Source organism: Colias croceus, chromosome 12 (genome assembly GCF_905220415.1).
Source record: "Colias croceus chromosome 12, ilColCroc2.1".
In the NCBI taxonomy this organism is placed as follows: domain Eukaryota; kingdom Metazoa; phylum Arthropoda; class Insecta; order Lepidoptera; family Pieridae; genus Colias; species Colias croceus.
This window is the reverse complement of record NC_059548.1, coordinates 6,965,692-6,979,313: the sequence shown is the minus strand read 5'-3', so window position 1 is coordinate 6,979,313 and position 13,622 is coordinate 6,965,692. Positions and strand designations below refer to the sequence as shown.

Genomic DNA, 13,622 nt, shown 5'->3' with positions numbered 1-13,622 from the left:
ACAATTTCAGGGGTGATGCTAGAGAGAAAGTGCTTTACGATCATGTGGCAGTTGTACGTCGACGCAGATGATGCGGTACCCGTGGTTAGCAGTTAGCACCAGCGATCTCAGCTGGCAAGTGGCAGTAGAGCTTCGTTCGCTCAGTCACAAGGACCTGTCTGTCCCCATTTTCCTTCCGCGCGATACAGTTTACGCGACCACATTCCAATCGCGCGTTGGTAAAATACGTGTCTTTAACAAATGAGGACAAAAAACTTTTAGTGTGTTCAAAATTGAAACATTAGTGCAAGGCCAAAGGTAAAAATATTTGTTATCATTAAGTTAAAAGTTTAAATAAACTAACTGCAATTTTTTTAAAACTTTAACTACTTATACTTTTCAATTAGTTGTGAATTATAAATATAATATGTAAAAGATTCAATAAAGCACATATAATATATCGCGAAAATAGGTACTATGTTTATCGACTTTTCAAATTAATGTTAAATCTAGGTAACTATGATAATATTATATGTGCTTATCTTATTTATTTTGAACCTGAACTAATTGATCTGATTTATGATGTACCTATAAAAAAATGGTGCTCACTTAACTAATAAAATTATTATGAGTTCTTTATTTTCTATAATGTTTTACTTAAATGTTTTAATGTTTATTTCATAGTGAAAAAAAGTAATATTTTCTATAATGTTTTATCTCTTAACAGTAAATATTCTAATATACTTAACTAATTAAGGATTTATATGTAACATATTTGAAATGAAACCCTATTGAGAATTTTTTTTTTTTATTAAAAAAAAAATGAGTTTTTGTATATATGTTATTTTAACGCACAAACTGTAGATATACAAAATAATTAATAATATAATATTTATTCTTAAAAAGGAGTAGGTCATTTCATAGACTGTATTTAAAATAATGAATCGTTTGATATATCACGTGTGGAGGCATTGCTTAGCAATTCAAATCAGATTTGTTAAAAACTTTCACTGAACAAAAAGTGTGCTGCATTGTTTGTTGATAGTCACGATGTGAAAATCAAGAGTCTCAATAAATAAGTAGGTATAGGTGTATGTTTTACGTAGAGTCGCGTTTTACCGATATGATCACTAATAGTAGTTATATCATCTGTGGTTTGATCTTTAATTAATATAGGGAGAACTTAAGAACTTTTTTTTCCAATTTCCAATCCATATTTAACTTGACCTAAATTCAATTAGTTGGAACCTATGCTAAAAAAAAAATATCTTTACTAATCCATATACTTATACTAATAAGTATTATAAATGCGAAAGTAACTCTGTCTGTCTGTTACTCAATCACGCCTAAACTTCTGAATCAATTTTCATGAAATTTGGCATGGAGATATTTTGATACCCGAGAAAGGATATGTCCAGCCTCTGGGCTACTTTTTATCCCGTGAAAATGACGCAATCCAGGAAATCCCACGGGAACGGGAACTATGCGGGTTTTTCTTTGACTGCCCGTCGAAGCCGCAGGCGGAAACCTAGTACCTAGAATATAAAACAAGAATTTTTGAAAATATTTATTTTTGTAACAAATACCTACAAGTAAACCTATATATGTATTATAACTTATACCGTTATTAAATAGTAAAAAGAGAGGTTATTAGTGGGTTATTATCACTTTCATTTTTAAATAGACGAATCAGCAGCAAAAATTACTTTTATGTAGTAGATAAATACCTAGGTATAGTTTTTCTTATTTACTATATCGAATTGGTACCTAATTGCTTGTCCCACTTTCGATTTTTCAAAACGAAAAAATATCCGTTCTTATTTCCGAGTTCCCAAATAGATACCTAGTACCTACTGCAATTGAAAATATTGTTCTAGTAGGTAATGCTTACAGATAAATTTCTATTAATAAAATGAATTGAAGTTCTATGTCTAATTTTATTACTTTATTATTGAAATTCCCACGGGTCACGGTTCATAAAAGTAATTAAATTAAAGCGCGTACTTCATACCAATTATTGTATCATGTACCTATGCCTGTTCGGTAGGTAGGATATTCAAATCTGGATGATGCACTTCTATATTAGTCCACTAACCTAGTGACCTTCGATTAGACCGGTCGAATCTTTCCCACGGACTTGTAATAGCATCCGAAACTCGTTGAGTGAGATAAAATGTACGTTTTTCTTTACCTTAAACAATAAACATGCAGTATAAAGAGCAATTTTTTACATCAAAAATATAGATTTTTAGAGCATTTAAAAATAGAGAAATATTAAATTTATGAGTATCGCCTTTATAAAATGGCAAAAATTTATTTATTAATGTACCCTCGGGACCTTATTCTAGTTTGAAACAAAAGTCTGGGTTTTATAGGTTGACTATGTTAGGCAAAACTTAAGTAGGTAATTGCTAGCCAGTTCAACCAAACATAACCGACTTCAGAAATGCCCTAGAGCCCTTTGTACTACGAGTTTGTTATATTATAAACATGCATACCTACACAATTATATTGCCTATATACCTATGATAACCACCAATAATTAAAGATCATCATCAGAGAATCATTAATTATTGTAAACTGTCATACTTATACCACCAAGTATCTCTTATTCTTTCACCATCCTCAGTCCTCTGAATAGATACAAATTTGTACAGTTAATTATAAAAAATACTTTCAGATGGGATGGAAAAGGGATGCTGTTCGAGTCGTTCTTGTGTTGACGGTAGTTGGAGCAACATGGGCCCAACAATCTCCGGATACAAGCTATCTGTCCGGTAAGTTGTTCAGGTTATAATACAGGTACCTTCTTAAGTACTTGTAAGTGGTAGTTTGCCCTATAGATTCCCTATAGGTTCGCTATATAGGTTCAAGGTTCTCTCCTTTAAGTGAAAATTTGAAATTAAGTATCTGATGTACCTACCTAATTCATATACATAATTATATAGGTAGGTACCGCCCATAGAAATCTAAATAACGTATCTTTTTATTTAGATTTCTATGGTACCGCCTAGGCCTAAGAAAAATACTTAAACTCAAACTCAAACTCAAACTCAAACATTTATTTATTCAATTAGACTTCTTCGAGAAGCACTTTTGAAACGTCAATACATATTTTTATCCTTTACCACCGATTCGGAAAGCAGTATCTATGGAGAAGAATCGGCAAGAAACTCCATAGTTGCTCTTTTAAATCATTTCAGTATTACAATTTAATTTTACAAAATATGTAAGTAGCCGTACGTATATATTATCATAATATGCCAAAGAACTGTCCTGCGGTTCTCACGCGACAACCCTCCATGGGTTTTTATCTTCCATATATTCCTTAATGCTGTAATAGGCTCTCTGAACTAAGACGTTTTTTACATAATTCTTAAATTTAGCACTACTAAACTCTTTAATACTATGAGGAAAAAATAAAAAAAAATAAAAAACACTTTATTGTACAATGCACAGATATAAAAATACAACGATAAACAAAATGAATCTTCACCGTACAAATTGGCGGCCTTATCGCTTTAAAGCGATTTCTTCCAGGCAACCTTGGGATATAGGAAAATGAAAAGATTGAAAAAGGTAGATAGTGCATATACAAGGAGTGAATACAAATAAATATAATAGATATAAGTAAGGTATAAAATTACATATAACATAAGAAAGAAAGAAAACGTGCAGAAGAGGATATAAAAAATTTCAAGTAGAGAAATAGGTAAAACAGAACAGATACAGAATGACTATGAGGACAAATAATATTTTTTAATTGCCGCTTTAAAACTATTCAAAGTTTGCGCTTGCTTTATTGCGGTTGGTATAAAGTATAAAGTTCCACAATCTTACGGCTTGCACGGTAAAAGATGAATCATTACATTTTAAGATACAAATTTTGACTTTTTAGTGGTTTCTTTTGGAATGAGAATTATATATCTAATATTCCTCACGATATTACTTTGGATAGATATCAAAACAATATCATACTTATGTTACTCTTAATATATTCATAATGAAAAAAAGAGTGTGTGTGCAGACTGCAGAGCACACGTGACAGAAGTGAAACTTCTTTGGCTAGATTCAAATCTTACTAAATCGTCGCCTTATTCCTTACTTGAAGTTTCGCTTCAAAAAATACAAAAGTGTAACTTACTAAAATTGTATAATTGTGTAGCTTTTGAAAAAGTAGGCCAGAATAACGGTAAACCATACTAAAGTTGGTACCTACGCAAACTAACGTGACCAGTATCATTAATATTAATAGTTATGTACATATATACTACATATATAGTCAAATAAATCTTGATTCTGACCTTTTAATGGTATTAATAATGCTCTATCATATTAAAATAAAACAACGTACAGAGAGTACCAACTAGCCAGCGAAATTCATAAAAAGATCGTGTTAGTTATCTGCCTCATAACACCGTTAAAATAAAGTTGTGAATTTTGATAATAGTACTTATTCTGTTATCAGGAGAAGATGCGACAAACCGAAGTGAGATAGAATCACGGGAAGGAGGACCGGAATTGGAATTTCGGTATCATGACCATGATCAGATGACGAGATATCTGCGCGCAGTTTCCGCTAGTTACCCCGCCCTGACTGCGCTCTATTCTATTGGAAAATCTGTACAAGGTAAATCTCATATGTATTAATAGACTATACACAATTACATCGTAATCGTTATTAGCTAATCTTCTTGAATAAAGTTGTATTTTGCAGCTATATTTACTATATAATATTATGTAGAGTTTTTGAAACCAGTTACGGCCGGAGTGTCAGAGTTAATCAATTACAAACGCATAAAAAAATAGTTTTCCTTATATGTACATAAGAACCATATTAGATAATTTGTATAATAACTTAGGTCGCGATCTGTGGGTGATGGTGGTATCAGCATCACCGTATGAACACATGATCGGCAAACCTGACGTCAAGTATGTAGCGAATATTCATGGCAACGAGGCTGTAGGGAGAGAACTGCTCCTGCATCTTATTCAGGTAATTACTTACCTATTATGTAAACATTGCAGTAATAGCTTCGATTTCTATCTCAGTCTATTATGTATGTACCCCCATAGAAGCATCTAACTAATTACTCTGAGTTACGTTTAAATTACGACATCTAGTTGTCACTTATTTCCTTTTATGTTGCTTGAGCGAATCGAGGAGAGTCCATCTGTTACAAAGTATGTATCTAAAAAAATTGTAGGTACCTAACTACATGTATTTAGAAGTTGCATTTACCTACATTGACTTTCGATTTTAATTAATAAGGAAATAAACTGTGAAATCGTGCTCCAGAAACATTTATTGGATAGCACAACAGTATTAACATAAATTATGCTTTCATTAAGCTAAGTCATGCATAGAGCAGAACATGAGCAGAACTAAGCTCAGGCAGTATATTACTGATACTGATACAGACACTATAAGTATTATAACTAAATACTTACACATTGTATTATGGTTACAATATTAGAGTCAGAAACCAGATAATATTTGAATTCAAACTAAATCATTCAAAGCAGCGGCCGAGTGCTCATTCTATTCTCTCGAATCCGCGTAAATTGTATATAATTATTATTAGCAGCATTTAAAGTGTTCCCAGTTGTCCCATATCGTATCATTATTAGCAGTATTTAGCGCGACCTATATACAGTCCCATTACGGTCCACTATCGAAGTACATAATACGTAAACCGTACAACATAGGTACTACGACCAAAAAGTGTTGGTAAGTTTGTTAAATTTTGATGAACTAATTAATTGATATATAATCTACATTTTTCAGTACTTGGTCACGTCATATGAAAATGATTCGTATATCAAATGGTTATTAGACAATACACGAATCCACCTAATGCCATCTATGAACCCGGACGGTTACTCAATATCGTCTGAAGGACAATGTGACACCATTCACGGCAGGTAAATTCACAATTATTTTATATCATCTATATTCTTTTGTGAAGGCGACAATAAAATACAGATTGTAACATCAATTTAACAATGACGCTATCTTACATTATTTTACGTTGTTCAACAATTTTATATAAAACCAATATTTAGAGCGTGACTAATAATACCTACATAGGAATAGAACATTATATCTATATGTATAATAGTACCTATAGTCCTATAGTCATAATATAATATGCGAAACTTATACAATTGCTCCTTGATTGTTTTTAAACAATGAGCAAATAAGTTCAAAAATTTCGACAACCGACCTTATTGAATGCTAGATTTACACGTTATTAGCATAACCACTAGACCCTTAGTTAGGTTATCGTGGTGACTGGTATAAATTATAATGTTTATTACGTAGAATGATAAGTCAATCAACGCAATAAACAAAGTCAAAATAATTTCATGGAAATTAATTTAACAATTTCAGACATAATGCTCGTCGGTATGACCTGAATCGCAATTTCCCGGACTTCTTCAAAGCGAACACGAAACAGCCCCAACCAGAGACGGAGGCTGTGAAGGAATGGATCAGCAAGATCCAGTTCGTACTTTCTGGATCTTTGCATGGAGGAGCACTCGTAGCTTCATATCCATTTGATAATACACCTAGTTCTAGTAAGTATAATATAAGTGAATCAATATTATTTATTAATGCCCTTACATAAACTCTCTTTATTATATAATGATAAAACACACTGAGGCACAGCACAGAGTTTGCAACTGTTTTAAATTGATGTGATATTAATTATTATGTGTCAAGTTTTATTGTAGTTTTAATTTATATAGCATAATTGATAATTATTAAAGCTGAAGGGAAGGTAATTACTATCTACCGACAATTCTTCTCTCTAAAAAGCATGGCAAGTGGCGACGATTATATTTTTTTAAAGATATGTATCGTAATATATCTACCACCTTAAGAATGGATTGTAGTTTGTAAAAAAAGGAATAATTATTATTTGTCAAGTTATAGAAGGTATTAGAAAATAGCTTAGAATAGGAGCAAGTAGTTTTATACTTTTATTGTTATGGATCTGAAGCTCCTTGTTTTCCATGCTGCCTCTTAGGAATATGCAGGTCTTCGATACTATGTTCAGGTAAAGTATGAAAAATAAAAGAATAATAATAATAATGTCGTTATGATGATGCTTTCGATGTTTTTAATTTTTTATGTAAGTATGAGTTGCATTCATGGATGAATTTTTTGAATGATTATTTATGATACAAACAGGGTAAGTTTCTATAGTTAGCAAGGAATTATATACCTACATAATATAAGTAACAAATAATCTAGCTTACGTAGGATTTTTGTCCGCAGTAATTTGGTACACTTACATTTGTATGAAACTCTACATCCTAAAAAGCCAATTTAGGGATATATTTTGCAGATTTTATAATCATTATAGAGAAGCTTGCATCTATCAATATATTTTAGTCTTGTCATTGTGATTGCTTTATGTGATATTTGGCATTCTTTGGTATTTGTTATAAAAAAAAATTATTACCTACAACCACCTACAACCGTAATATTTAATAATTAGTTACTACTTCATCAATTTATGATAACAAATTTTAATGTTTTCGATACAGATAGAGTATCAAAATCTTAACGGCCCATAAAAATATTCAAAATATTTTAGAAGAAAAGACATGAGAGAATGAGACATAGAATCATCTCATTTATTAATACTCGAACATAATATACCTACACCTTAATATCTTATCCATTGTATCAATACAGATGGTTCAAAATCATACATATTATATTTACCTTAATATTTACAAACTGATATTTGACAGGATTATCTCAGAAACAAAAGTCTGCAAGAACCTATGTACCTTAATATTATGTAAAACATCCTAAAGGAATACTATTAACGTCCAAATTTCTCCTGCATATCCCCTAAATGCAGTCTTCCAAAGCTACGCGCACTCGCCTTCCATCGCGCCAGACGACGACGTGTTCCGTCACCTAGCGCTGGTGTACTCGAACAATCACGCCAAGATGTCTCGTGGTGTGTCCTGCAAGAGCGGGTCTCCAAGGTTCGAGAAGGGCATCACTAACGGAGCCGCTTGGTACCCACTAACTGGTATGTTATGGACTCTACAATAAATTTAAAACCTGAATAATATGTTGCCAATACTACAGCCTATACATTTAACTATTTGATATACCGAAACTGTTACAACTTAACGAAAGTAATATAAGATTGATTATCTATACATATATAATAAATCTGTAGTGTAGTAGTCAATTCTGTACATTGAAAATATTGAAAAAATAAATAGCAGGGGGTGTTACTGGATCGATACCAAACCCAAATATGTAATTAAAAAAATTTTTGTCTGTCTGTATATTCAGGCATCACGTGAAAACTAATGGTTCGATTTCGATGAAACTTGGTATAATTATACCTTATTATCCTGGGCGTAAAATAGGGTACTTTGTATCCTGGAAAAATACGTAGAAAAAAATTAATCTTAATTTTTCAGTTCTATCCATAGACGTTGTTCTGTAGAACCACGAACACACGTTGCGTATTATTATAGGCCTAGCTGTATTTGGGTCCAATAGATATTTATAAGATGTCATTGTCAGAGTTACTCAAAATGGAGAAATAAACCATCCACGCGAAGACCGACATCCGCGCGGACGGAGTCGCGGGCGCAAGCTAGTAAGTACATATAATGCATCCGGCATCGTTATTGCATTTTAATGATATCAAATTATGCACATTGACATAGGTACATGAAATATCGTTGATAGGTAAAATGTAGAGGCAAAACACACCTGTGCGGCCAATACTGATGAATGAAGAATTCGGTGTTGTTTCTAAAACTTTTTACATTTCTTTTCAGGGGGCATGCAAGATTATAACTACTTATGGCACGGCTGTATGGAAATTACGTTAGAAATCTCCTGTTGCAAGTATCCTCCCGCACACGAGCTCGCTAAGTACTGGCAAGATAATAAGCAGGTAAGACGATGGAAATCCACGGAAATTCCTAATGTTTCTTTCATGATTCATCAAACTGACTTAATGATATTTTTTTTCAACCAGTCACTAATTAAATATCTGGCGGAAGCCCACCGCGGGGCTCACGGTTTCGTGATGGACGACAACGGCAACCCGGTGGAGCGCGCCGCCATCCGCGTGAAGGAACGCGATGTGACGTACCACACTACTAAGTACGGGGAGTTCTGGCGTATTCTGCTGCCTGGACGTTATCGGCTCGAGGTAAGTTTTCTATTGTAAGTATAATATTTATCTGTATAGGTATGTCAGGTAACGTGTTCACATTGACTGCTTGTTATTACAGATAAGTAAAGATTAGATTTTTGAGAATTTTCAATACCTGAAATGCCAAATGAAAAGCGAAGAAAATAAAATGTGAAGCTCGAGTCAAAAATCACTTTAAAATATCCGTTATCAAACGGTATTTTCCAAATGAACTCATATTTTAGCATTCATTAACGATATAACCGTTACTTTACAGGTCTCCGCGGAAGGTTATCTGCCACAAGAAGTAGAATTCTTTGTAATCGATAGCCACCCGACGCTATTAAACGTTACATTGCATTCTGCCAAAGTACGTATAAAATATTGAACTACAATGTACATAAAAGTTTAAGCTGTGTAAATATTTAAATAGAACAATATTAACAACCTCTTCAGATTATGAATTTACAAATGTGCTTACCAAATTACTTTATGAACGCCAAATTATTATAATTCAACTAGCTTTCCCCCCGCGGCTTCGCCCGCGTTTTCAGAGAAAACCCCGCATGGTTCCCTTTCCCGTGGGATTTCCGGGATAAAACCTATCCTATCTCTCAAGTTGGATCAAACTGCACATGGTGTGCGAATTTTATTATAATCGGTTAAGTGGTTTAGGAGTCCATTGAGGACAAACATTGTGACACGAGATTTATATATATTAAGAAGATAATTACAATAAATTAAATTATTATAGGTATAATTATTGAATTATAATAATTTTTGTTTGATAAGCAACATTTTATTAGCTAGATATACATATTGATATTTGGTGTTTTCCTGAAATATCTTGAAATAGCAAAACACTCAATCGATATCAGATAAAAATAAATAAATAAATAGGTAATATTCTAATAAACAAAAATTGTAAAAAGTTGTATATAATATTTTGGTGTGGATTAGCTTTATGTTGCACTTTAGGGGTTCCCGCCATCTGGGGCTATGGCCAAACAGAAGCAGACTCGAAGACCAAATATGAAAGCTACACCTTCCAAGAAACAAGAGCCCATCTCTTTTCCTCAAGAATAAATATCTACTTTTCAACCTCGATCGAGATTGTATGACTTTGATTAAAATCATTTTTAGGTTAATTTTTTGAATCATGCCAATTAATTCATCATGATAATAATCATATGATTTAAAAAGAATCGCATTAGTCTTAATTATGCACTCATTGCATGCTAGTGCCACAAATATACCTAGTATCGTCATAAGTTCTGTCACATATGTTTTATTAAATAAACAAAAAGTTACTTTTATATATTTATTGTTTTATATGTGGCAATAAAGCTTACATATTACTTAATAATTTCGTATAAAAATTATTCAAAACAGCATCCATGTTTTGCGATACAAGCTTTCAACCTCCGCGGCCAGTCGTCTATCGCAGTACGCACCATGTCCATGTTCATTTCAGTAGCTACTTTAATAATGGATGCTTTGGGTGACTCCAAATTTGGGTGGGATTTAGCGCAGGTTCTCTCCTCTAAATATTACCAGATTTTATAATCCGGAGGATTCAGGTCCGGGCTAGAAGATGACCAATCTTCATGACGAATGATGTCAATCTGACGGGCGGCTAGCCAGTTTTGGTTACTCTTGGCTTTGTGGGCAGGTGCTGAGTCCTGCTGGAATACCCAGTGTTGATTTTTTAACATGTTCTGAGAAGGAGGTTTTACGAGGTTTGTCAGGACCGTATTTTGGTAAACATTGGAACTTAATTTCACACCTTTTTCACAGAAAAACACCTCTGTTAGGCTAAAATAAGACACTCCCCGGAAAACCATTACTGATAAGGGGTGATGGCCGCGTTGGACTCGAGATTCACGTTGACAAGCTTCTTCATTACTGTGGGTATACACTTTGATATTCTATTTGTTGCAGCACTCCTCCACTGTAAAAAATTTTTCATCTGAAAACAGGATTTCACGACTCATTTTTCTCGCGTATCGTTTATGTAAAGCGCGACATTTATCCAGTCTTAATTTCTTCAGGCGTATGTTAAGAAGATGCGATGTTTTTCTACAATAAGCCCATAGTCCTAGGTCCTCGTTCAACACCTTTTTAACCGTGGTACTGCTAAGGCCCATCTGCAGTGCTAACTGTTTTCGATTTCGGACCGGACTTTTCCTTATTCGCACCTTTACTGCATTTATCACTGCTATCGTCCAAATCGTACGACAAAGACCACTTCTATTCCTATCTTCTACTCTTGAATCTTACTTAAATCGTTATATTGCGCAATAAAAAAATATCTGTGTTATTTGTAAATTTTAAAGCAAACTGAAAATTTCTCTTGGCGCGTAACCGCTACGATGCAGAGCGAGAACAGCGACTATGTCTTCTTTTTGCGTCCACTACATTGTAACAAATACGTTATTCTAATAAAATGTGTCGTTTTTTAACGCGTCAAATAATCAAAAATCGCACGTGAGAAAGAAATTTGCGGTAAACATTAAAAATTAAAAAATCTAACATGATGACAGAACTTATGACCAGACTAGTTACATTTCTATATTTTCACATAATTTTCAAAATCGCACCATCTGCATCGCGTCGCTTCCCCATTTATTGCATTCCTACCTATCTAATAGAGGCATTACGCTTGGCCTCACAAAGGATTTTCTGCTTATTTTCTGGGCCATTTTCTAACATATTGGTATTATTTGCGTCGATATAGTAGTACTATAAGTCGATCTCATTTTTATCCTATTTACATCTTATCATAAATTTTGATGCTTGAAAGTCTAACGTGTTGTAATTATACCTACTCAAAAAGCTTTTTAACTAATTCGTAGACATCATTTTTAATTAAAATTGATTTATTATAAATATTTTTATGTTTGCTTTCTGAGTTACATGTAGAGTATTAGCACAGATAATAATAATTATTATCTGTGCTAACTGCTAATACTCTATATAATTAAATTAATTATTATAATGCTATAGGTTATATAATTATTATATAGCTAATATAATTATTATAATGCTATAAGTGGTAATATTAGATATTTTTGTGATATAAGCTAAACTGCTCTGCCGATTTCTACCATATTAGAAGTACATTTTAATCAAGCAGTCCTACTTACCTATTTGTCAAGCTTAAACCAAATTGATTTATAAATTACATTTACATAATTATCTTATACTTTACGTATGTGATTGCAGCGTATAGACGGTGGACCATACTACCGGCCGGCGGGGCCTCCCCGCCCGCCTCCCGCACCCGCGCCCTCTCCTGGACTCTTTTCAACTTTCACAAACTCTATCAATAGTTTCGTCTCTAGTATTTTTGGATAAGTTTGAATTTAAAATTTAATTTTTTCGGTATGAAAGATATTCTCAAAGTATGCTAACTTCTACGCCTACCGATTAGATATAAGTTTAAATGTCAGTTAGGATCTCTATAGGGTAAATATTTATCAAATCTTGAATATTCTAAAATTTATTTAAATACTAATGTAGTTTACTGATGTAATGTTTATTTGCTAGACTCAACATAGTTAAAAATTAAAAGCATCCTAGTTTTCAAGCCATAGAGTAAGCTTTTTTATTTAATTCCGGACCCATTATTAACTAGTTTTATTAATTCTTTTAAAATTATGACGATTCTTCTTTAAGTGACTGTTAAATAAATTACTAAATCAGTTTTAAAAGTTAATTTGTAGCTCATCAAGTTACGTTATGAAATGAAAATTCATTTTTTTTCATTTTATAGTTGTGTACCTATAATATATTACATTATAAATATGTATATATAGTACTCAATACCTATAAGTTATTTTTAATATTTATTTAAAATTAATATTATACATATTATACTTAAGAGTTTGTTTTAAATGCGTAGTACCTATAAAGCGTACTTATTACTTCATATTCCTATTGTTAAACATTGTATCTATGTAAAACTGCGTCTTCGCTTCAGGGACCACTGAAACATCATGTTGTTATCTGAACTCGGCTCAACCGGTAAAACCGGAGTTATAGAATTAATTTAGGTAGGTACTATCCATTAAGTACAGTATTATCGAAAGTGATAAGTTAATAAATACTACCACACATATATTGAAGTTTTCTTGAATCCTACACTTTATTACTTGCCTACCTATATAATATATTTAAATATTAATGACCATTTAACAAAGAACCCTCAGTATTCAAAAGTCGTAAAGAAAAAAATCGTAAAAAATACGAAAGTTTTTCTAATATTGGTGCTTAACACGTAATGTAGAGCGAACAATATAGGCTCAAATAAATAATGCTTCTATCTATTTCGTTTTTGTTTACAATACTCAATTCGGTAACAACATTTTATTTAAATAATTCGTACGTCGTGCAAACCAGCAGTGGACTAGTTAAAGGAACTGTAAAACAATACAATGGATTTCACTTCTATTC

General features: G+C 32.6%; 1 protein-coding gene across 5 annotated transcripts; it reads left to right on the top strand.

Moving 5' to 3' along the window:
- Positions 1 to 89: 89 nt before the first annotated feature.
- Positions 90 to 12,764, top strand: LOC123695948 (carboxypeptidase M-like). Of its 5 annotated transcripts, none has more exons than XR_006752018.1 (13): positions 91 to 297; positions 2,660 to 2,756; positions 4,448 to 4,609; positions 4,842 to 4,975; positions 5,768 to 5,904; positions 6,374 to 6,561; positions 7,014 to 7,043; positions 7,860 to 8,036; positions 8,806 to 8,924; positions 9,009 to 9,185; positions 9,445 to 9,537; positions 10,146 to 10,310; positions 12,393 to 12,510. XR_006752018.1 is itself a non-coding variant. In XM_045641898.1 (13 exons), exons 2-12 carry the CDS (start codon positions 2,660 to 2,662, stop codon positions 10,251 to 10,253), a joined length of 1,422 nt encoding a protein of 473 aa, XP_045497854.1. In that variant the 5' UTR covers positions 92 to 297; the 3' UTR covers positions 10,254 to 10,282; positions 12,393 to 12,530. The 5 variants fall into 5 exon arrangements, 4 of the variants coding, with proteins under 4 accessions (XP_045497852.1, XP_045497855.1, XP_045497854.1 ...); XM_045641898.1 differs by having other exon boundaries at positions 92 to 297; positions 10,146 to 10,282; positions 12,393 to 12,530; XM_045641896.1 differs by lacking the exon at positions 10,146 to 10,310 and having other exon boundaries at positions 90 to 297; positions 12,393 to 12,764.
- The last annotated feature ends 858 nt before the right edge of the window (positions 12,765 to 13,622 follow it).

Excerpts from the sequence above, each read along its gene's own strand:
- LOC123695948 (XM_045641896.1), top strand. The coding sequence starts at position 2,660 with ATGGGATGGAAAAGGGATGCTGTTCGAGTCGTTCTTGTGTTGACGGTA. Across the intron at positions 6,562-7,013 it reads TGATAATACACCTAGTTCTA|GAATATGCAGGTCTTCGATA; the intron begins GTAAGTATAATA and ends GCTGCCTCTTAG. Across the intron at positions 9,186-9,444 it reads CTGGACGTTATCGGCTCGAG|GTCTCCGCGGAAGGTTATCT; the intron begins GTAAGTTTTCTA and ends GTTACTTTACAG.